Below are 23,898 nucleotides of genomic sequence, written 5' to 3' on the forward strand. Positions count from 1 at the left end.
GAGATGGACCTTGGTATGATCCAGCAAGGCTGTTACATTTTAATCTAGGATAAACCCCCTCTGATTGTTATGGTGAGAAATTTCTGTAGTGGACCCTCTCCACTCAGGAGAAATAGGCAACAGTTGTTCTGCTTGCTGCATGTCACAATATAGTATAGTAATCAATAAGCAACACCTTAATGAATAGCTTCCAATCAGAATAATGCAATGGAACGCACCATGTGTGCGCGCATAAAGTTTTATCCAGTGCTATTCCTGCTAAGAGTAGATCCATAGAAATTAGGACATGACTAATTTAGGTTATGATTTCAATGGGTCAACTTTGAGCTGGACTAGCGTTGGATTCAGCCGGAGAGTGTGTATAATGCTTTCTTGCTAATGTAAAAGAACAAGAAGAATTTGATGATTGATGTTTTTTGTATTTGGCAGAAATAGTATCCAACACATTATTTTTTGACAACTTACCCTTGCGATCTGCAGACTGGGGACACTTGTGACCCCATTCTAGAGAACTACTGGTACTCAAAGCAGCTCTAAAGTGCACACACCTCTGTATAGAACCTAAGCAAATAATGGCATTATAAAGGGCAAACAATCTTCAAAATGAAATCACATATAGAGAGAGCTGAAGTGGTACATTAGAACTCAATCTTGCAGTCTCAAAAGCAATCAATTTTTTTGTTCAAGGAGAGTATTGCCTTTTTTCACCACTTATTTCAAAGCACATTGTTTTGCAAACAATGTTAGTATGCAAATCTCTAAAGTCTCATTCCATGCCTATATATGTAGGAAATTTATTCCTTAGCAAAATAAGGAATTTACTGCAAATAAATAAGTTTGTATTGTGAGTCAAAACATTTTCACCAACCTATCTGTAATGCCTGAAAAACATTTCTGACAATATTAGCTTTATGACTGAAAATAGTCATGCATCTTTTTTTCTTCTGTAAGAAGATGTGTGATCTTTCAGTTTGAAAGAGAACATGGGATAGGGGTAGGTTTTGTTTTGGAACATTTTAACATTAAACCGTAAAACTATAATACTGTTTATCCGGAGGCTTTCCCATACATTTTTCAAGCACTTGTCAATCAGCGTCATAAATACATAGTTATAAAAATAAATAATTAAACACAGCAAAATAGTCCAGCTATACATTTTGAAGCAACTACAGGTTGACTTACATAGTGTATAAAATTGATGCCATCCTGAAGTTTATCGTGACTTAGTAAATATAAATGTGTATATTGCACAGTTTATATAAGTAATGTTACAGTATAGTTTATTATACTTAGTCTAGGAATTATTTCCATTCACCTGAAATGTCATGTAGAAAGAATGCCATAAACTTAAGAATTCAGGCCCCAGTTTAGTATTAAAACTGAGGTATCAGGGTACTTGAACATTACTTCCAAATGTTAATAGATAAATTTGCTGCTGTTACCCCTCTTAAACCCAACAAGCATACAGTATATATTGAACAGATGCAAAGCTACTTGCATTCTGACAGAATAATGTGAACTTCATTCCCTTATATGCTAGTCTACTCTGTGCAGTTCAGCCTTATAAAACTGGCTGAAGAAGCATGAACTTGCTAGTAACATGTAGACATTACTTAACGGGAGGAGATTCTGACTATTTCTAGCTATTATGGGTTACAGGTCCCATGATCTGACCAATGGGTGTGCTGACTGATGGGAATCGTAGTCCAAAACACTGGCTACCCCAAGAAGAACTTGGATGTCTCAGCTGGAGTAGTCAACATATAGTTGACTGGAGTTACCAGGAATCGATAACGCTTTGGGTTATCCCATGAAGAATAGCATTATTCTAGCAAAGTTATTATCACATGGTCATCCCGGCCTTGCCACAACATTTCTCCTTCAAAGTCCAGCATCCCATGCTTCCTGGCCCTCATGAGTATTCCAACGACCTTATCCGAAATGCGGACGTATCTTTCAAACAGGTCACCAAAAGTGACTTGGATCTTGCTATCACGGCGGTGCCGAGCCATCGTTCTGATGATGAAGCACATGTCTTTCATCTCTCGGTGGATGTGGTCCTCCGCTCTCTTGGCCCTTTCTGCCGTTTTTGTACCTTCTTTAGGACGGCCATAGCCTTCATCTCCTTTGCGCAGGCGGGTGGACATGGCCAGGTCGTAATCAAACTCCTCACTGAAGGGGTTGAGCTTTTGTGTGATCATGTGCTCATCTGCCCAGTCTTCCCATCTCCCTCTCAGATTGTGGACAGGGCTGTATTTCTTGGAGGCCTTGACGTTTCTGTTTGCACTGAAAGAACCAAGAAATAGATGGTTTTTGAACTGCATTAAATGGTAACGGAATGCCTTTTAGTACTGCTCATCTTTTGCTTTATAGGGCAGGCCACTAGGTGGCATGTTATCACCAATTCTAAAAGTCACATCTTTATAACAGCTTCATCTGAGCATGCTTAAAACTGTCTCCTTGCCATCTCTTTTATCTTGGAACGCCAGATTTTGTTCAGGATTGCATTATTACTATTTTCCTGTCAAGAATAATAACCCTTTATTTAGCTTATTATTTGCTGCATCTGCACGGTCCTTTGTCCCATGAGCTCAGGTGGAGGGCAACCTTACCTGATGGTTTCAACACACCTTTGATGTAGTTTGGCTGAAAGTGAATGATGGTCCCAAGGTCACCCAGCGAGCTTCATGGAGCAAGCTTGGTTTTTTCCCCTTCTCTGAAAGGTAGGACCTGAACCAATGGCTTCAAATACAAGAAAGGAGATTCCGACTAGACGTTAGGAAGAACTTTCTGACAGTAAAAGCTGTTCGACAGTGGAACGGACTCCATTGGAGGGTGGTGGACTCTCCATCATTGAGTGTTTTTTTAATAGAAGTTGAATGGCCACCTGTCATGGATGCTTTAGTTGAGATTCCTACATTGCAAGGGGTTGGACTAGATGACCCTCGGGTACTTTCCAACTCTACAGTCCTATGATTCAATGATTCTGAGTTCCAGGGCGGACATCATAGCACTCTAACCACTATACCACACAGTGCTGTTGTATAATAAAACATACATAAAATCACACATTTCCTGTGTCAGCCTGTCCAAATCGAGAATTCTTCACAGTTCCACTGGAAGATCCCAAGGAAACAAATGTCACTGTTAACGGCACAGGAACCAAAAGAATCTCTGTGCCCACGGAATCTTAAAATTTGGTACATTAAGGGCTAAGATATCATGATACAGCTGGGGCATTCCTATCACACCTCCTTTGGCCCTGTAGAAAACTACACATCCCATCTAGACTTCTCTCTCCCAATCATCTTTACCCAGCCTATGGGGAGTTGATGGGGTGGCATAATTCCAACCAAAAGTCTTCGATTCGGCTAGGGGGTAGGGCTGCTGAATGAGGAGGCTGTGGCACTGGAGCCCACCTGGAGCTGAGGGTCACTGGTAGCCCTGTCCCACCATTTGAGGAACCCTGTCCGAGGGAAATGCAGCCCTTGACAGCAAAAGGGGCCACTTGCTCCTAGTTTTGTCCATCCCTCCCCCCAGCTCCTATTTACAGCCGTCCCCCTTCTGAAAACGCTGCTCTGTTTTCCGAATTCCTGGACAACCTTGCAGGCTGGTTGCAAGCTTTGAATACTTGGAAAGGTCAGCCCGAACAGCATTCCATCTGCTGAATGTCCCTCTGTTGTTACAAGTCCAATGACAACACATGTGAAATACGTTAAGTGAAATGGTACTCCTAAGCTTCAGGGAGGGGAAAAAACCCATTATAGCTCACCAAAGCACCTATATTCTGAACCTTCTTTCTGATATCTTTGCTATCTGCTCAGTCACGCAGAGGGCAGGTGCAGATACAGTACAGCAGCTGTCCTCTCCCAATCTCCCGGTCTATGACCTCTTAGGCCTTGCGTGCCTTCCCTTCCTCCTTGTCTGATTTCTGCAAAGTTACAAAGGCTGGAAGCGGTGAGGGAAAGGAAAGCAGCTGCAAAGATACCTTAAGTTCCGGATCCTATTTTAAAACTTCTGATTGCTTTGTGCCTCTGACATTTGCTCCCACCCCCTCCATTCTTCCCACTTAGTTTTTTTAATCCTCCTTTCAAACTAAATACTATTATCACCTTCCCATTTTAATCTTCTCCTTAGTGGGCTAGATTAGCACCACTTGTTTTGCTTTTGGTTTGCTGCTTTGACACCCAAACACAATCTAACGCCGACTCTCTCTTCCTTTCCCCATAGGAATCTTCTGCTGTGACACTTCCTGCCTCTGTTTCCCTTTCATATTTTTTTTCCAATTTTTCATTTTTTTATTATAAAGGGCCAGCTGAGTCCTCTGTACTATTAGTAGCCTAATGCTGGGAAACATCAATTGATTGGGTCAGAAGTATTATCAGAAACAAAATGGGGACTCACAGAGCATCACCATCGCTATGGCCACAGGCACACCACAGAAGCATCCCAGAAGGGACCACTTCAAATAGTCATGGCTTCCTTGTTGTTCATTAAGGGTGCTGAGAGTTGTCAGGAGACTCATATTCTCCTCACAGAACTACAGTTCCCAGAATGCCTTAATCTTTACAGGGAACTCGGGATTGCAGCTCTGTGAGGGGAATAAGGGTCTACCAACAACTCCCTGATCAAACTCCTGCTCCCATAATTCTTTGGGGAAAGCCATGACTGTTTAAAGTGGAACCATAGTGCTTTAAATGTACAGTGTGAATGTGGCCTATGCAGTTCCAGAGTACCAAATAGGCAAAGCATGCACTGGCTTATGGGCCCCATGCTTTTTAGGGTCCTGGCGACAGTGGATCAAAATAATATTGATTTGATCTTGAAAGAAAATTACAATCAAGATTTCTCAGCTCAATATTATCCCACTAGAGCATGAGCACAAGGGGGACCATGAGATTTTGACTGCCATGGGGCCTCCACAGGGTTTAATCCAGCACTGGGCTTCTCCTTGAGGCTGGTAGCATTAACAGACATGGAACCCAAGGGCATTTACCAGCAACTCTAGACTACAACTTCACATAGTCTGAGGCAGAGGCAGGAACGTGTGGTCCTCTAGCACGTCCCTAACTGTTGGCCATGAACTACTGTTCAGCAGCATCTTGAGGGTCAGGGAAGGATCTTTGTGTTTCACAGCTATGTGCCATTGAGAAGGGCACTAGGCTGCTCTAGACCTTGTGGTACATGTCAGGAGTGGACTGAACTGAATTTGGTGGAGCTGGATGCAAACGTTCTACTCTCCACCCAAACTGCCTGCAGTGAAGCCAATAGGGTTTACCCATTACTACAGTATATAGCAGTGATCTTGTCCAGAGTCACTGTGGTGTATGTCAAAATAAGAACAGGGAAACCTGAGTTTAAACCCCAGTCATCCATGAAGCTCACTGGGTGCCCTTGAGCTAGCCTGGGCACCATCCCAGAAGCCCTTTTTAGTCTTCTCCTCACACAATTACAGTCATGCTGGAGGAAGAACAAAGGTATGTCTGCTGGACTTGTTTCCGCCATTATGCGCTTGCTGCCTCCCTGATTTTTAATTTTAGCAGGTTGGGGGGAGTCTTACATAAGGAGCCTGGTGTGTGTGTGCATGTGTGTGTAGGTTCCTCTTGCAGTTTAGAACCCTGTTCCCTAGTACTGTTGTGAGAAGGAAGGGAGGGAGGAAGGAAGGAAGGAAGGAAGGAAGGAAGGAAGGAAGGAAGGGAGGAGTGTAGGGGAGAAGTCTTGTACATGACTTGCTTCCATTGAGGAAAGGAAGGTTAGAAATGTGCTTGTTATTGTTGAATTTCTGAGAGTTCTTCCAGACCTGTTAACCACCAGAAGGATCAGAACAGGGTGGTGCTATTGGGTTGGTCACACTGGGTGCCACACTTCAGGGAGCACCAAAACAATGTTGTAGAATAGAGTGCGAGGGTGCTGAATTTTAGCATTGCACAGGGCGCTGCTGAAATCTGAGAACCAAAAGTCTGCCTGTGATCAGAACAGCAAACACAATCTGAAAGAGGAACTATTGCACCATCTCTCTCTCTCTCTCTCTCTCTCTCTCTCTCTCTCTCTCTCTCTCTCTCTCTCTCTCTCTCCCTCTCTCTCCCTCTCTCTCCCTCTCTCTCTTTCTCTTCCTCAAAGGTATGTTTCCCTGCCACTTCAGTGCTAGGCCAGCCATGTGAGAACCAACCATCTGGGTGCAAGCCAAGCTAGGCATACTGAGGAAATGCAAAGGTCTTTCAAAACAACCTTGCAACTACATGGAATTCAAAACTTTGTAGTTCTGTATAAACACACCGGGATTTCTTCAATGCCACTTGCCTGTTACTTTCCTCCAAGGCATTGTTTTTTAAGTAGGGAGGGAAACACTCGGTGTCTTATTAACACAGCCCAAAGTGTGGGTGGTTTGTGTTTTGTCCACACCAATGTAGTGCCAGATAGTTACTGCTAGAGGATGGAGACCAAGTTATATTTATTTCTCTTTATTTAAAGCATCTTTATCCTGCCAAAAAAAAAAAAAAAAAAAAAGGTTCACATGAGGTGACTCTGCAGGTGCAACCTTGTGTGATTTAATGCCTAGATGTTAGGGAGGATTTTAGACTAGCCATGTTCTGTACTGGCCAGCTCTCTATGTGCAGGAAATGGTTGTTTATGAAAGAGGACTGAATTATATGGGCCTCTCCATTGGCAATCTGGCGGTACAATCCAGACAGAGGTTTATTGCTTGAATGAGAACCAAATTACAGGTAACGGGGGGTTCAGTGTTCAGGTAAACCAGATGCCAATGGGTGTGGATGGAGCAGGAGCGTGTGAGAAAAGGGAGGAGAAATTGAAACCCTTCATTCCAGCCAAATGTGCCATCCAATTAGCTATACATCAACCTATGCTTTTCTACATGTGGAGTAACAAAAGTTTTTGGGGAGAATATTGTGTTTTTCAAGCGGACACTCAGCTGGCAAGGGATGTATTGAAGCCCAAGGGCTACATTTTCTTTCTCACAGGCAGAATTTCTTAAAGGCAATTTCCTTCATAGGCTGACACCAATTTGAAGGAAAATTTCCCCTCACATGGCAGTCCAATCTCCTCCATCTTTAGCGATTCGCCAATCTGACTCATAATGAGAGAAAACTCATGAGGTAAAATTAATACCACTGGAACATGTACAAATCAATGCTAATCATTGATGATGATGATAATTTAAGGTGGGCACCTTCAACCTAAGGCTCCACGGTGGGTTACAACATTATAACACAATATTAAAGACAGTTTAAATCAATTTAGAATCACAAAAACAAGGTGGGTCCTGAACATATACACCTCAAATGTGAAAAGCCAATGCAAAGAGGTACATGGGCCTGCAAAAACTAATTCTGAGGGCTGGTTTGCCTGAGGCAGTGAGATAGAATATTTATTATTTCATTTTATTTTGACCTCCAAGGAGGTCAAGGTGGCATAAATGGTTCTCTCCCTCTTCATTTTATCCTTACAACTCCTCAGTGAGGTAGGCTATGCTAAAAAAAGGGGTGCGGGGAATGACTGTCCTACCTAAGGTGCTTCATGGCTGACTGAAGATTTGAACTGTGGTTTCTGAGATCCTAGTCTACCATCCTAACCATGACTGGATTGGCCTAAGTCTCTTCGTTCAGCTCCTCTAGATTTTAAAGTACATACTAATCTTTATTAATATATTTCTAGCACACTTTTTAGTGCCAGATCCTTGCAAGGCACCTGTATGGAGGGATGTTAAAAATAAAGGAATTGGCAGATATAATAAAAACAGCACCAGAGAAAATCCTATGCTGGGAGCCAGCAAAATAAAAATAAAATAAAATAAAATAAATCTTTACCGCTTCTGAACAGCCGTGTTAAGGTGAAGCTCTTCAGAAAATATTTGAGAAGTTCATGTGACTCTGGCTAAAGGTTACTTACATCATCACTACGGTTGCATTTTATTTTTAGTGAGTAGTTCGTGTTAATCTGGGCTGGCTCCAGGATGAACTGAATGGGCTGTTTAGTGGAAATTGTATATGTGTGGCAAATTTGACCCTCTTCTTTTCAGGAATAGATCTGAATTGGCAATGAAGCCATCCAAAGTTACTGGGAATACGGAATAGAAATGTTGGGCCATTGGTCAAAATGAACACTACAGAACTATGTATAACAGGAAGTTTGCCTGCTTGGCAGTGTCCCACCAGTCTTAATTTTAGGTTTCTAGTTCAAGTGGGTGAGTGGGCTGGCCATGATCCTTGACAGCTTGAAGGTTTTACACAGTCTCAAGTGGGTGCGAAAGCCAGTACCCCACTCCTGTGATAGTTTTACACCCTCTTTAAACGGGTGTGAATGACTATGCAGGGATACAGAAATGAGTGGAGAAGCCAGCTTGGTACTGGGATGGGGGTGGGAAGAGTCCAGGTTGCTCTGGCAGTAAAACAGACTAGATTAGGAGCATTCCAAAATAGATAAATATCACTTGATTGTTCTCTCCTGCCTCCACTGCAGGACAAGGTATGTTGCTATTTTAGGTCAATTATTTAAGTTACAGTGAATGTCCAAAATTTGGTGAGTATTGTCAATATCAGACTAGTATTTCATGAACGTTCAGCGAGGATATAGCTAGCCAATCTCACAAGGGTTGTTGTGAGGCTAAAGTTTGGGAACTGGAGGGATGAATCCTGAGCTTCTTGTTTTATTCTTTTTGTAAACTGCTTTGAGGTTTTTTCGGTTTTGTTTTTTTACAGTCGTGTGTGTGTGTGTGTGTGTGTGTGTAAGGAAGCAAACAAACAATATATAAGCTATATCTTTGGGTACATTTCTAATAATTGAATATTGTATTTAAAAAAAGCAAAAGTACAGGAATGCCTTTGGACTATGAGGACTCCCAAGACTGGGACTCGGCTCAGGATTTCAAGGTCCAGCTGGGGAAAGGTAAAAGTAAAGTCCAGTTAAGTCCAGTCAAAGGCGACTATGGGGTTGCGGCGCTCATCTCGCTTTCAGGCTGAGGGAGCCGGCATTTGTCCAGCTTTCTGGGTCATGTGGCCAGCATGACTAAATCGCTTCTGGCGCAACGGAGGACTGTGACAAGTGCCAGAGCGCTTGAAACACTGTTTACCTTCCTGCCACAGTGGTACATATTTATTTACTTGCACTGGCGTGCTTTCGAACTGCTAGGTTGGCAGGAGCTGGGACTGAGCAACGGGAACTCACCCGTCGCGGGGATTCGAACCACCGTCCTTCTGATCGGCAAGCCCAAGAGGCTCAGTGGTTTAGACCACAGCGCCACCCGCATCCCCTCCAGCTGGTAAAGGACCATAGCTCAGTGGTGGAGCATCTATGTGCTTTACATGCAGAAGGCACCAGGTTTGAACCCTAGCATCTCTGGGTGCTGAGAGAGAATCCTGTCTTAAACCCTGGAGAACTGTTGCTAATCAGTGTGGACAATACTGAGCTAGATAGCCAGCGGTCTGACTCAGTATAATCTGGCTTCTAATGTTCCTATGTATCAGCACTGCAAAAACTGAAAGGTTTTTCAAAGCCACCACCCTTTCATCTATGCAGCTGTGTGAGAATGGTGGCTTAAGTTGAAGGGCACTTAAATGAAACTGAAAAGTAAATGTGGGGAAAGTACAGAACTGCAGGTGTCGTGAACCTATCCTATAAATCACTTTCTTGTCATTATTCCTTTGGTGTGTTCAATTGCTACATGACACGTCTGGTGGCAACTCCTGTGGTTCTGGCCAAATGCTTTTCTTTCTTTCTTTTTTAAGCAAAGAAAATGTTGCAGTCATTATTCTTCTACGTAGGGCAGGGCAGGTGAAGTGGCTGCACACAGCTATAGGTACTTTGCAGTAGTTTTTCTTCCTGCAAACAACAGATCGGAAATTGTCCCTCTTTCCAGATTTGCATTGTGTGGATAATTGGCATTTCATAAAGGCCAGTTGCATGGGAGGGGCAGGGCAAAATCCAGCTGTGTGCAGCTTTCTCCTACAGAGTTAGCTAATAAGCATCTCCTTCTGTCTCTCCAAGTGGCTAGTACAAACTTTCGTCCACTAGGATACTAGAAGTAGCTATTCTAACAGTTATGTATTAAAACAGTTGTTTTACTTTGTTTTTAGAGGTGAGTGGCGGGTAATTAATTGTAGAATATTAGTAGTAACTATCTATCTATCTATCTATCTATCTATCTATCTATCTATCTATCTATCTATCTATCATCTATCCATCTATCTATCTATCTATCTATATCTATCTATCTATCTATCTATCATCATCATCAATCTTTATAGATCTGTGACAGCTGAAGTTTGAGCCCCCTGTAATCTCTCTATACATGCAGTAGATGACAAAATAGGATGTTTAGCCATGTGACATGTTGGTGGCCACTAAACTCATTGGCTAAAGAAAAAGGATTATACAAATTAATGGATGATAGATCTAGCAACAGCCCTTAGGTATGATAAGGCTAAATAGAACATTCATTTCCAGAGGCATGAATATCAGGTGTTGCATCCGTGGTTTTTGTTTGTACTTCATGGAAGCACCTAGCTAACAGATGGAAACATCTGAAAACTTTAACACCAGTGCTAGAGTTACCCAAGTTGGCCCCAAGTGATGTAGGTTCAGGGGTCTTCCAGATAACCTCTTTATTCAGTGGACTTGTTGCAGCAGAGTGTTTTAATCCACTTTAATTGTGCAAACCAACGTTTGCTGTATGCAACTGAACCTCTCCTGAAAAACACTGGCATTATGGAGCCGTCATGTGACTACATTATAACCCACCAACCATAGCCTAGTATTTCCATTGTTAGGGTTATTTCAAAGACAATTGAAAAAATATTTTACTGCACATGTTAGCATCTGCTATACCCAAAGGTCACTGGAAACTGCTTCTGTGTGAGGACTCCTCATGGGTCCTTACATGGGCCATTGTGCTGACCAGTTAATCACACACCCAATGATTTATTCTCCACCCACTGCCGAAATGTTCTTGATGTAGCATCATGGGAGAGACATTGTAGTGATGGCTGAACATGAGCCCACTTCGCAGAAATGTAAATGGTGTATAAATGCCTTAAATAATAATAAATGCCTTTAATAAATAAAGCATCCATCAGATGGAAGCAGTTTCAAGGGGGGCGGATCTCCACCTGGCAGGCTCATTGGGTGAAGCAGCCCTTGTGAAGCCCACCTAGACCTACACTTGGAAAACTTGACTATTACTCACAGTGATGATGAAGGCCGTTTTATCCTCACAGTCCGTATTTCTTGACTACCGCTGTCAGCATCCAGTTTCTCCTCTGCGTCTCCGCCATAACCGCTGTCCTCGGTATCTAAGCTGTCGCTACGATAATTCTGTAGTTCCGGTTCATCGGCCTTATCTTCCTGTTCCACCTGTTTCCACCCCTTAGTCAGCTCCGACACCAGGTTAGAACACTTCCTCCTCCTTGTAGGGGACATTTTGCCACTGAGAAGCTTATCAATGTCTTCGGTACTCTTGTCTGTTGACGAACACCCATTGTCTTTTTCATACTTGTCGCTGAGGAGACTCACGCCACTGCCTCTTTCGTAGGCTTTACTTACAATGGTCTTTGTCACCTCTTTGCTTCTGATGTTAAGTTTCTGGAGGGCTTCGTTTGATTCACTTGGGGCCTGCTCTCCATTTTCTTTTGGCTCCTGATGTACTGATGGAAAGGACACTCCATCTTTCGATTGGTCTTTCTTGAAATCAGTTGGTGGTTTGGGAAATACCCTCTCCCTTGGGGAATTCTCCTCAGAGGGCACCCACCCACTGGGCTCCTGGACTTGCTTCGTATGGTGGTCAGATGCCCACTGCTGCCAACCCCGTGCCAAGCTGATGACGAGGCTAGCCGTACGGATCTTTTTGATGGCCCTCTGGGCAGGGGTGTTCTTCTTCAGCTGTTCTTCTGGAGACATTGTGTTGCCTGTGGCTTCCTCACCCATCCCTGCGTTAACACCACTTAGTTAAGGCTGCCCTGTGGCAAGTAACTGGCAGAAGGGAATGGTAGGGATTTAAATAGATGGTGGTGGGGATTTATGATGCTGGAAAGTATGGGAAGCATTTCTCACATGGAAAGAGGATCCTTACTCTGACAGTGTTCTTTTTTTAAAAAGCCCAGGCTTGCATTTCACCGCAGCAGATGGGACACTGGATATGGTAAACATGGGTGACGCAGGACAGCCACAGCTGTGATGGAAATTATCAGCACCTGCATGTGCCCTCTCTAAAGGTACCTTAGTCATGCATTCGGTTTGACAGTAAAATGTGTTTTATGTAGCGGAATTTGCTTAATGGGATGCTTTTCGCTCTTTGCACTCAGGCAAATCAGTTAATGAAAACGCTTGGAATTGGGTAATGCCAGAAATATCCTGGCTATCAATCAGTTAAAAAGTCAATCACTCTTATTCATCAATAAAGGACTGCACACCAAGGCAGCTGAACTGAACACTGCGGGTTTGCAGTGACCACGGGATTTGGCTTGAGCCATGATTCTGTGCATTCAAAAATAGTCTGTCTCTATCCCAAGTGTGTTGTAGGCTTCCTTTCCTTCAGCTTACTCTTTGTTTACTACAATTCCCAACCTATGAATGGGAAGAAAAGCATGGTTAAACATAAGAGCCCTGAGGGATCAGGCCAACGGATCATCTGATCTAGGATGCTGTTTTCACTGTGGCCAGGCAGATGCCTGTAAGCAGGACCTGAGTGCAAGAGCATTTTCCCCACTTAGAATTCCCATAAACTGGTATTCAGAAGTGTATTGCCTCCAACACTGGGGGTATAACATAGCCATTGTGGCTGTTGTTGTTTAGTTGTTTAGTCGTGTCTGACTCTTCGTGACCCCATGGACTAGAGCACGCCAGGCACCCCTGTCCTCCACCACCTCCCGCAGCTTGGTCAAACTCATGTTTGTAGCTTCGAGAACACTGTCCAGCCATCTCGTCCTCTGTCGTCCCCTTCTCCTTGTGCCCTCCATCTTTCCCAACATCAGGGTCTTTTCCAGGGAGTCTTCTCTTCTCATGAGGTGGCCAAAGTATTGGAGCCTCAGCTTCACGATCTGTCCTTCCAGTGAGCACTCAGGGCTGATTTCCTTAAGAATGGATAGGTTTGATCTTCTTGCAGTCCATGTGGCTAGTGGCCATCAAAAGCCATATCCTCAATGAATTTGTCTGAATCCTATCCAATCTGGTGGTCATCATGACATCTTTTGGATGACTAAAGCCTTACCTGTGCAGAATCATCTTAAGTCCCGAGCATTCTTTAAACTAATGAGATGCATTGTGTGATTTACCGAACAGCAATAGCTGGTTTCACTTGGTTTTCTTAGTTTACTTTGAGGAAGTGATTTATTATTTCGTGGTGGTCGTTCATAAAATAGCTGCTTGCAAAAGCATATAATGTTTCTCATGTAACGAGAGAAGATTCCCTTGTTTTTCCGTGCTATGTGCCTGAGGCATTTCAGCAGGTCAGCCAGCCATTCCCAAATGACATCAACTGAGAGCTCAAATGGGGCAAATGAATCATTGGTTGCATACTAACTTCATTGTAGTCATATCAGAGCTAAATTTACACTCTGTGCGCTGCCCAAGAACAGACCGATCTGAAGGAGTCTAGGTCCCCTATCCCAAGCCCTTATAGGCTGCCATATAATAAAAAAGCAAGTCAGAGAATCTTATATGGTAATAAATCAAGTTAAAAAATTTTTTTAGTGATGCAGCTAAAACTTGAGAACCAGTTAGCAACCTCACAGCCATATTCTGGATTAATTAATATTTCTGGACAGTTTTCACAGACAGCTCCATTTACAACTCATTGCAGTTATTCAAACAGGAAGTCCCGCTACTTTTAACCCTTTTGTGTTGTCATTCCTTTGCACTGAAATGAATGCTGTGGAATAGTGTAGTGAAAATAAAAAAGAGATCATGATGTGCTCTGGCCTGATCCAGCTATGCTATTCTTATCGTTCTTACTCACAGACAGCATTTCTATGAGGATGAAAACTCCTGTCCCACCAGAATGTAATCTCTGAATCAACCCTCTGTTTTCTATCGTAGGGAGTCGAATGCTGTTAGTCAGCCAGTCACTTGAATATGATTGTGTCATTAGCTAGTGAATGAGGAGATTGTGGGAGAAGCAAAGGACTTCAGGGCTGGCAAAGGGTTGAGTGATTTTATGCCTGTTTTATACTGTTTTCTCTTTCAGTTCGTTTGTTTTAATTGCATTTTATGCTAGTTTAAAGTTGATTTTGGTGTGTCAAGTGTTTCAGAAGCCACCCATATAAATACATGTCTGAAATACGAGGATAGACATAACATGGCCTCCAACATATTGAGTGCCCAAGCGGGGACACACATCTTCCCACCTGTCCTTCCGTGCAAGATTATGGAGCCCAAAAGATATGCTTTGTTTGGGACCATGCGAGGTTGCAGTCTCCCAAAAAGCACTTTTTTCCAGGGGGAAAAGCACTTTTTCAGGTGAGATGTTCGCATGAAATTGTGTGAGATCACGGCACCCAGAGTGGAGCTCTCCACAACTTGACTTTTTGTCCCTTTCCAATCACATCCAAACTAATCTCATTTATTAAAATCAACAAATTGTGCCCATCTTTGCTTCTTTCCACAAAGTCCCCCACATGCTCACACACTCACCTTTGGAAGTTTCTTGGTGTTTTGGGGGTCTCTTAAGGCTGATGTTTCAGAATCATTTACCTTTATTGCTGTGGACACACAGCCCCCCTTCTCTTGGCTAGGTGTAATGCATCCTACTTGCGCTGTATATTTTTAGGGAGGCTTTTAGAACCAACAGCGCGTATGAACATCTGTTCACTTTTTGTGTGTGTAGGTATGCTAATTGGCTTTTGATACCATTAATCTTTGTTGTCCTTATTGATCCTTGAGGTGCCAGATTTTGGAGGCTGTTCAGGTTTCAATATCAAAAGATCCTAAAGTGGATGTGTGCCAGGAGTTTGGGAGGCTCCTGGCATCAACATTGTCAGTTTTTGGGCACCAGGCTATGGCATTTTTATTTCCTCAGGTTTTCTTGGTGCTTGAACACAACCCTGAAATACAAACTTGACTATCTGCAAAATCATTAGGGATTATAGTACTTTCCTGTCTCAGTTTGTTGTTTAGGAATTAATTCGATTAAAGAAGAAGAAGAGGAAGTTGCAAGTCATGGCAAAAATGCAAATAGGCTGAAAAATCTAAGCTAGGAAATGTTATGATGAATCAGTCCACCTCTGATTTCTGTCACTGCAGTCCTATTTAATGAAGATATAGCTTGTTTGTCCTTGACCTGTACATGCTTTATCCCTCAGAACCTGTCTTTTCTGACATTCAGGACAAATCACCTCAGGTTCTGGAAGCTGGTCACTTAGTTGCGAACTGCTGTGTCGTTATTCGTGCTGTCTTCGTTCTGAACTCTGCAGTCATCTGAGGCAAAACAGGATAAATATCCTGTGCTGGGTGATATAAGAATAAATCATTTTGTTCATCTCCACAAATATAACTCATTATGGAGTGCCCTCAACATTTAGTTCATTTCCTTGTTTTAATCTCATTTGTAAATCGCTTCCCATGTAACACTCCGAAGCCATTTACAATTTAAAAAGCTATATAAAAGCATTGTTTCTGGTTCAACTCTTGTAGAACTGGGATGAAAACCTCCACATAACAGCTTTGGGGGAGGAGAAAGGTCTTCAACAGGTGACGAGATTATAACAGAGACAATGCCCACCTTGATACGTAACAGGAGGGACTTTAGATTCCTAGAGCTGATATATGAACCTCCTGGTTGAAGTAAAGTGTCTCTTTCCTCTGAGCTCCTACATGTTTCCCCAGATTATACATGATTGAGGCAGAACAGGTCTGCCATTCTCAGGGCCAGCCAATGCAGCCAATTGTCAAGGCTCTGTCCAGGCTTCGGGAAAGCTATTCCTCCCCCAGTTGCAGCAAGAGCAGAGAAAACAAGATAGAGTCCTTTTTTAATGAGTTTTATTCAATTCTAATAGTGAGAGACAAAAGAACACAAGGCTTAACAGTGACGTTGCTCCAAACTGGGCTCCTCCTCCCTCCTTCCCAGCAGCAGCATCTTCCCTTATGGTCCGCCCCTCGTGGTCAAATGTCTCTGATTCCAATGTTCCTGTGCTCTTAACGAAAGTTGAGTTCTGGGCGAGGGGGGGGGGTCAGAAATACTATCTAGTGACAATGTGTCATCTGGCTGCCCTGCCGCAGCCCCCACCCCCCGTTCTTCTAACACAGTCCTCTATCTCTGAGCTTTGACTTTCCTCCAACACCTCAAAGCCCTGCTGTAAATCAAGGCTGCCTCCCTCTTCTCTTGCAGCACCAGGAAAAGGTGTGTCTGTGTGTGTGTGTGTGTGTGTGAGAGAGAGAGAGAGAGAGAGAGAGAGAGAGAGATCTCCACCATTCCTCCTCCTCCATCTTGCCCTCTTGAGTCCAGTCCCTGACACCAATGCAGTCTAAGACTCAGACCACTACAATCATAGAATTGTAGAATTGGAACGGACCGCGGGTGTTGTCTACACTTGTTGACAACAGGTCTTCATGGTTTCCAAGGCGGGGGAGCAGTCCCCTAAGCTCCAGCTGGAGATGCCAGTGACTGAACTTGGTATCTTCTGTGTGCAAAGCAGACACTCTTATCACTGAGCTATGGACCTTCCCTGAACCTGAGAACCTGAACGTTGCGCCAGCTCTGCCCTAAGCCATGAGGAGGGATGTAAGTCTGTGATCCACTCAGACTGGTTGAAGTACAGCACAGAATTCTCTACTCAGCAGTCAACTGCATTAACTGGGACTGAGGTGATTTGAGCAGAGAGAAACCAGTCAGGAAGAGGGTGGCTTTCTTCTAGATGCTCAGGGAAATATTTTGTGCCCATAAACGCATGAGTCCTAGACTGCATTGGCTACTGTGGATCATGATGGCTGAGCAAACAAACAAACACTGATCATGTGGAAGTTAAACCTTGTTCCAGACTGTAATCAGTGCAGGGCAGAAATCTTATCAGAACAGATAGGTTTTTTTTTTTTTAAAAAAGTGTGAGAACTTGGTATGCCACAGGATTCAGAACACATGCAAATCTTCCCAGCTGAAATTCTCAAACAGTTGCAAGTAACGAACTAGGTGAAAGTATTTCATTAAATAAACCAGATGGAATCTCATGAGCTTGCAGAAGGACAAATCTCTCCTTCATTCATTCAAATCTAGGTTAAGAACATAAGAAGGGTTTGCTGGATCAGGCCAGCGGCCCATCTAGTCCACATTATCCTGTCCTGCCCCTCCCTCCCTGTGTGCTGTTTCAGGGGTCTCCCAACCCTCCAGAGCAGATTTGGGGGAGGCACAGAGGGAAAAAGAGAGGGGAGACCTGTTGCGCTGATGGAAGTCCTTGCATTAGCTTCTGCTAGTGCGCCAGGTCAGTTTAGTTCAACCCTATGTCTTGCTCAAGAAAATAACTATGACTGCAATCCTATGCACACTTAAACTTAAGAAGTGTAAGCACCGTTGGAATGGGGCTGTAAAAGAATACCTACACAAGGGAGGATCACATATCCCCTGGTGGATTACTTAGAACAAATTGAAAGAACAGTGAGCAACTTGTGGAAAAAAATCTGTGTCTATACATACCTCTCACAGTTCTTTGCTTTGCAATGAGCACAGCTTGTGTGGATGAGATGCAGTCCAAGACACAGGAACCTGGGAGCAAATAATCTCTGCTCTATGGGGAAGGGCCAAGGGTCGATGGTGGAATATGTGCCTTGCATGCAGAAGGTTCAGTGTCCAGCTAGGTCTGAAATGCCTGAAATGCTGATGCACTAGATAGTGTGGACCAGCTATTTTTGGACTACAATTTCCATCATCCTTGACCACTGTTCCTCCTAGCTAGGGATGATAGGAGTTATCATCCCTAAATGCTGGAGACCCACGTTTAGGAAACCCTGGTGTAGACCAAGGACAACCTTGCAAGGAGCCACATGCCAGAGGCTAAAGTGGGTAGAGTGATGAAATATCATCATCATCAACAACAACAACTTACCAAGGTCCAGGGTGGGTTACAACATCAAGACACAAGATTAAAAACAGCTTTTCAAGCAACTTGCAATAAAACAAGGTGGGTCCCAAAAATAGATACCTCAAAAGCCAGGATAATGAGGTGCTTCTTCAGTATTCATTGGAAGCTGTGCCAGATGCACATCTGAGGTGAGGGAGTTCCACAACTCAAGGTGGGGGGTGCCCTCTCCTGAGCAACCCCCCCAAGCCTCTCAGAGTGGAGGAACTACCGAGAAGGCACCCTCCTCAGCATACGTTGACACCCAAGAAGGTCTGTAGGGAGGGAGGTACAGTAGGCCAGTTTCTACTCACCCCTTCCACCCAACATCTAAGCAAGCTTGAAATATTATTAGGGTTCAAGGACACATTCTAGCCAAGTGCAGCTTGGCTCACATTGAGAGGTGTTGCTTGTGAGTATGAATAGCCTGGATAATGTCCCACAATTGGTCTCTGGGTCTGAGGTTCTCCATGCTGAGCTAGATGGTCAGCCTGGGTATGAGGCAGCTCTGCATGTTCTTATTATAAATGGCTGGAACTGAAAAGAGGGACTGACTTCAGAGCTGACATAGATGGATTTCTCTCCCATGGCTAAATAAATACATTACTCATGCAGCCAGGACGATGTCGAGCTTATTTCAGATTCTTTGGTGAGTTGGCCATAATTGAGAGTTCAGGTGTCCTCAGGGCTGATAAGGTCACACCACATCAGAGTGCGCAATAGGCTGAATACAGTGCATGTGAGACCTAAGGCCAGCCTGGAAAAACACATTTGGTGAACACAAGATAGCAGCAACCTACTGATCTGCTCAGTAACCCAAAACCATTTTTTAAAAAAGTCTCTCCCTATCTTGGCATTTATACCACAGGAAGACATACTGTGCCCTTACATCTGAAACCACTTAGGCATCTTTGCTTTAAATTCCTTCCAACCCTGTCTGTCAAGAAGCAAGATTTACAAGTGGAATTGCTGCTTTCCAAAGCAGGAGACGTACTGTCCACACAGAAATGTTTTCAGAGGGGAAAAGGCTGGCTCGTGACACCAGACCCAAGTAAAATTTATTTCCTAAGTTATATAACTTGTGTGTGTGTGTGTGTGTGTGTGTGTGTGTGTGCATATGAGCTAATGGAATTATCAATATTAGGAAAAGGCACTTTTGAACATGCGCTCCCATCCCATCCCTTTGCATCACTGCTTTGGCTGGATGCTCTGTGCCACTGCTGCTTGCAATGAATCTACCACAATCTTTCCAAATGTAGTATGCAATGCCGAAAACAGCTAGTTTGGTGCATTTGCCAGGATGGTGATCTAGGTCAGTGGTTCCCAAACTTTTCTCTCCTTGGACAACTTGAAAATTGCTGGTGGTCTTGGTGAATCACTGGAAAGTATATGCACAAAGTATCAAATGTGGTGACAGTAATAATAATGCAACAAAACAACAACACCACAAACTGGCTTATAAGTATAAAACCAAATTTACTAGAATAATAGCTAGAATAGAGATAGACCTGTAACCATTCAAACAACAAACATACTAAGGTGCCATGTGCAAGACAAAGCCTGGAGATACTGTAAACATGGAGTGGATAAACGTACAACTGTATCTTAACAAGTTACATGTGCAGTAAACGCTATATGGTGAATCACTGTCAGAATGCTGTCAGTGGCTCCTAGCTGGTGGCCTAGGAAAGTATAAAGACAAGGAAAAATGTCTTACTGTCCTTTTTCAGTTCAAACTTTACAGAGAGAGGCTATAGAACCTCTTGGATAATGGTGTTATCCCGAGTGAATCTCCACCCCCCTCCCACTTCCTCATTTGTCATCATCATCACCTCCTCAACAGGTGCCGCTAAGTACTGTCTGTCTTTGAGCTCTTTGATCTCCTACTTTTAAGGCTCACCGGGTTCTGGGAGAATGTGGGTCTGCAATGCTTTCTAATGACAACGTGTCAGCCGGGTGTTGCTCTGGCTCTCCCATTATTTCCAACTTCCCCCCTCATCTGCCTCTGACTGCAACCTCCTGCAAACCACTGTTGTGAATCTATACTGTCTTCCTCTTCCTGCTCCCTGGAAGGGCCAGGGTGGGGAGGCAGTCTCCACCATTCCTCCTCCTCTCCCCAGCCCCTGACAACCACTTAATAATTGTTCTGTATGTTGCAGCAATTGCAATGCACCGTGTTAGATGCTGTACAATTTTTATTGTATTTTTATGGTTTTCTTTATTTCTCATATGGTTTTCTATTATAATGAATTTTGCACTCCATTTAATTCGAACTATAATACAATACAAGAAATGATCAGAGCAATAGAAATATGTATTAAAATCAATGTGGATATTTAATGTGGTCATGCTGCAAGCAACCTGAATGAAGCCTGAAGACCACTGTTGGTCCATGGACCAAAGTTTGGAAACCCTTGAGCTGGGTTATCCAGACAGCAGCAGAATGATGTGAAATGTGAAGTGGAATCAGTGGGAATGTTGCTGTTCTTGGAAACAGATCTCTGAGACTTCCCCCCACCCCCCAGAAGTGATGACATCTTCACAGAGCAGCTGGGTAGTTTATGGACCTTGCTGCCTGCATTTTTGGACTCCCCTTGGAGGTGTGGCTATGGGACTGCTATTATGAGCTTCTGTGCTAGATTTTTGACAGCAGCTGCTGCAATAGTCCTGTTTCAGTGACAGAGGGGGCTGCACAGGGGACTGAGAAACTGGCACAGAGCTGACATTAGATCTCCTTAACTCCACCTTGCTTACTTTTCACCTAATGTACTGCTGCTGGACAGTACAATGTAATACAACCAAAAATAGGACTTCCAGGTGAAGCTCTCTGCTGGAATCCTGTACCCTCCATCATCAAGTGTCCATTTTTTTCACAGGCTGCCACATACACCACAGGATTCTTTTTCATATAAGAAGCTTCATCTCTCTCCTTGCTCCCCATCCTCCTCCTCATCTCCATCAACTTTCCCAGTTGAGTTAGGCAGCCAGTGCACACAAACACACTCTCCTAGGAATTTTCACGTTGAATGACATGGGTTGCGGCCTGCAAAAATAGGTACCAACTTGGCTACCCCGTACCTTTGAATCCAGGGGAAGCAGTGACACAGGCATTTCCCCACAAACCCATCCATCAGGTTTGATAGTCTGAAGTGGGGCTTAGCTGTTTCCCCTTATGTAAGAAAGGACCACAAATTATAGTTGAATTCCTCCAGGAGATCCCAAATAAAAAGGAAAGGTCTGCTCATCAGCCCACACATCTTATGTTGTGCAGGCCAAGTTTTAAATGCTTCCTTTTAAATGGATGAATTTCATTGGAATTATAAAATAGTATGTGGCAGTTAAGCTTGTGTTTTATTTGCAGGGAAACGGATCCTGACAGGTTGCCACTTCAGACTGCTTTACTAGTGTGGACAGCATATGTCATGATGGCAGATTTATTCTGCTGTATAAATAAAAATACCCATTGCATGCTACTATTTATTTAATTTAATTTATATGCTGCCTTCCAGGGGAGTTTACATTGAATTAATGCAAGCATCAAATGTGATTAAAGACTGCACTGAAACCAACAAGATTTAAAACTTGTAGAGCACTAAAACTATTACCAGTAATGGTGAAAAATCAGCTCAGTTGACATATCAGGGCAGGTCAAAATGTAATGACTGACGGACTGTATTTTTATGCTGCTTCCCATTCAAACAAATCCCAAAGTGGTTTACAAGCAATAAACAGCAATAAGATAATAGATCAGCAGAAAGTACAGCATAAATCGTGTAAGTAACAAACCATCAGTAAAACAATTATAACCTATGGAACAAACCAGCAATTAAAAATAAGCTAAATATCACAATTGCAGCATGTCATATTATATGATTAGGAAATCAATAAGGCATTTATAATCTTCAAAACAATGTTAACAAAACAGCAACTAAAAAAAAATCTAAACTATTAAATTGATATCCATGCATACACACTTGGACTCATAATCTTTCACCCTGTTCAGTTCATTAAAATACACATACACACCTAAATCAGCCCCTGCCAACCTGTTGCTGTCCAGATCCCTTGGACTACAGCTGCCCACCAGCCCCAGCCAACATACACCTCACCTTCTCTCAGTGAGGAAAAAGTAAAAAGTGGAAGAACTGCTGTCTTGCTCCAGCTCAGCATGAGAGCTCGTGAGGTGCAAGGGCTGGAACGTTGGACTAGGACCTTGGAGATCAGGGCATGAATATCCACTCGGCTGTGGAGCTCACTGGGTGACCTTGGGCCAGTCATCGACTTGCAGTGTTGCTGTGAGGATAAAACAGGGAACTGGAGAACCTGTGCACACTTGGCTCTCCTTGGAGGAAAAGGTGGTGCATAAACGTAATAAATAAACTTGCCCTTGCAATTTTGGCTCGCTCACCTAGGCTTTGACGATGGCCAAGGTACGCACGGGTGGCACTGTGGGTTAAACCACAGAGCCTAGGGCTTGCCAATCAGAAGGTCGGCGGTTTGAATCCCCACGGCGGGGTGAGCTCCCGTTGCTCGGTCCCAGCTCCTGCCATCCTAGCAGTTCGAAAGCACGTCAAAGTGCAAGTAGATAAATAGGTACCGCTCTGGCGGGAAGGTAAACGGCGTCTCCGTGCGCTACTCTGGTTTGCCAGAAGCAGCTTAGTCATGCTGGCCACATGACCCGGAAGCTGTACCCCAGCTCGCTCGGCCAATAAAGCGAGATGAGCACCACAACCCCAGAGTCAGCCACAACTGGACCTAATGGTCAGGGGTCCCTTTACCTTACTAAGGTACATAAGTAACACTAACCATGGTTAGCAATGAAAATGAAAGGGAGGGGAAACAAGAGTGAAGAACTAGAAATGCAGTCAGTGAGGGCTGGTTCACTCAGGCAAATGGAAGACCATCCCACCAACCTCAGTCAGACTCCAACCAGAACCTGCACCCATATCCCTGCCTCCTTATTTACAATCAGTCTAGGGGGTGGCACTGACTGTCAACTTCTTCTTCCTCTGTCTCAGTGCTGCCCTTGTAGACCTCATTGGCTCTGGCACCACCTTCTGCCAGCCTTCCTGCCATCCACCCTCCTGGTCTCAATGGGACCCAGCCACCAGTGCCTTCAGTGCCCTCACAATTGGTTAACCATGGTTACCTCCAGTGCTACTGTTATAGAAAAAGAGGTGCCTGAACACACTGTGAACATTCTCTTAGAATGACAATGGCACCCACCTGAGAGGTGCTGGAATCCCCCTGAATGGTACCGGAACTGAGTTCTCGTGAATTCTGGCTGAAAAAAAAGCCCTGGTTACCTCAGTCTAAAACAGCAGTAAAAAAAAAACCTCTGGGTTGTCCTTGGTGGGAACCGACCTTAAGGACAGAGGATGACTTCATCCCTGCAAATAATGGCTGTGAAATCAGAGCCATTGCCTGACTTGAGCACAGTCATGTCACCTCCATAATATTTACTGCTGCTGTGTCAGAAGCCCAGCCAAAGTTCACGGGCCCTTGGCACAGGCATTGTCATAGCTTGACTGGCAATTAATCACCACCACAGAGACCAGCTGACACTGTTCGTTCTCTGGTCTTAATGAAAATGCATTCCAAGGCGATGACGCTCAGAGGACCAGATCCTCAGTGGCTGCCTTTGGCATAAATGGAGGATAATGGCTCATGGTTTTCTTTGCAGGGTTATTCTTGGGCTGCCCTGAGAATATCTAACAATATTGCATTACTTTCTCTTCTAATCTGCCACTGGCCTTCCAGATTTTTTGGCTTAGGGACAATGTACACTTGGACTGAACAGTGTGTGTTCCATAAAGGATTAGACAGGCAGTGATGGCTCCTTTTC

General features: G+C 43.8%; 1 protein-coding gene and 1 long non-coding RNA gene across 3 annotated transcripts; both read right to left on the reverse strand.

The window, feature by feature from the left end:
• Window positions 1–398: 398 nt before the first annotated feature.
• ABRA (actin binding Rho activating protein) lies at window positions 399–11,996 on the reverse strand. The gene is made up of 2 exons (XM_083622186.1): window positions 11,201–11,996; window positions 399–2,286 (listed from the first exon to the last, which is right to left on the reverse strand). Exons 1-2 carry the CDS (start codon window positions 11,935–11,937, stop codon window positions 1,824–1,826), a joined length of 1,200 nt encoding a protein of 399 aa, XP_083478312.1. The 5' UTR covers window positions 11,938–11,996; the 3' UTR covers window positions 399–1,823.
• Window positions 11,997–15,970: 3,974 nt separating this feature from the next.
• Window positions 15,971–23,251, reverse strand: LOC310766367. 2 transcript variants are annotated; one of them, XR_014550106.1, is made up of 3 exons: window positions 23,203–23,251; window positions 22,100–22,395; window positions 15,971–19,431 (listed from the first exon to the last, which is right to left on the reverse strand). It is a non-coding gene; the product is annotated as an uncharacterized lncRNA (long non-coding RNA). The 2 variants fall into 2 exon arrangements; XR_014550107.1 differs by lacking the exon at window positions 23,203–23,251 and adding an exon at window positions 23,045–23,125.
• Between the last annotated feature and the right edge of the window lie 647 nt (window positions 23,252–23,898).

This window comes from Podarcis filfolensis (assembly GCF_964270895.1).
Source record: "Podarcis filfolensis genome assembly, chromosome: 7".
In the NCBI taxonomy this organism is placed as follows: Eukaryota; Metazoa; Chordata; class Lepidosauria; order Squamata; family Lacertidae; genus Podarcis; species Podarcis filfolensis.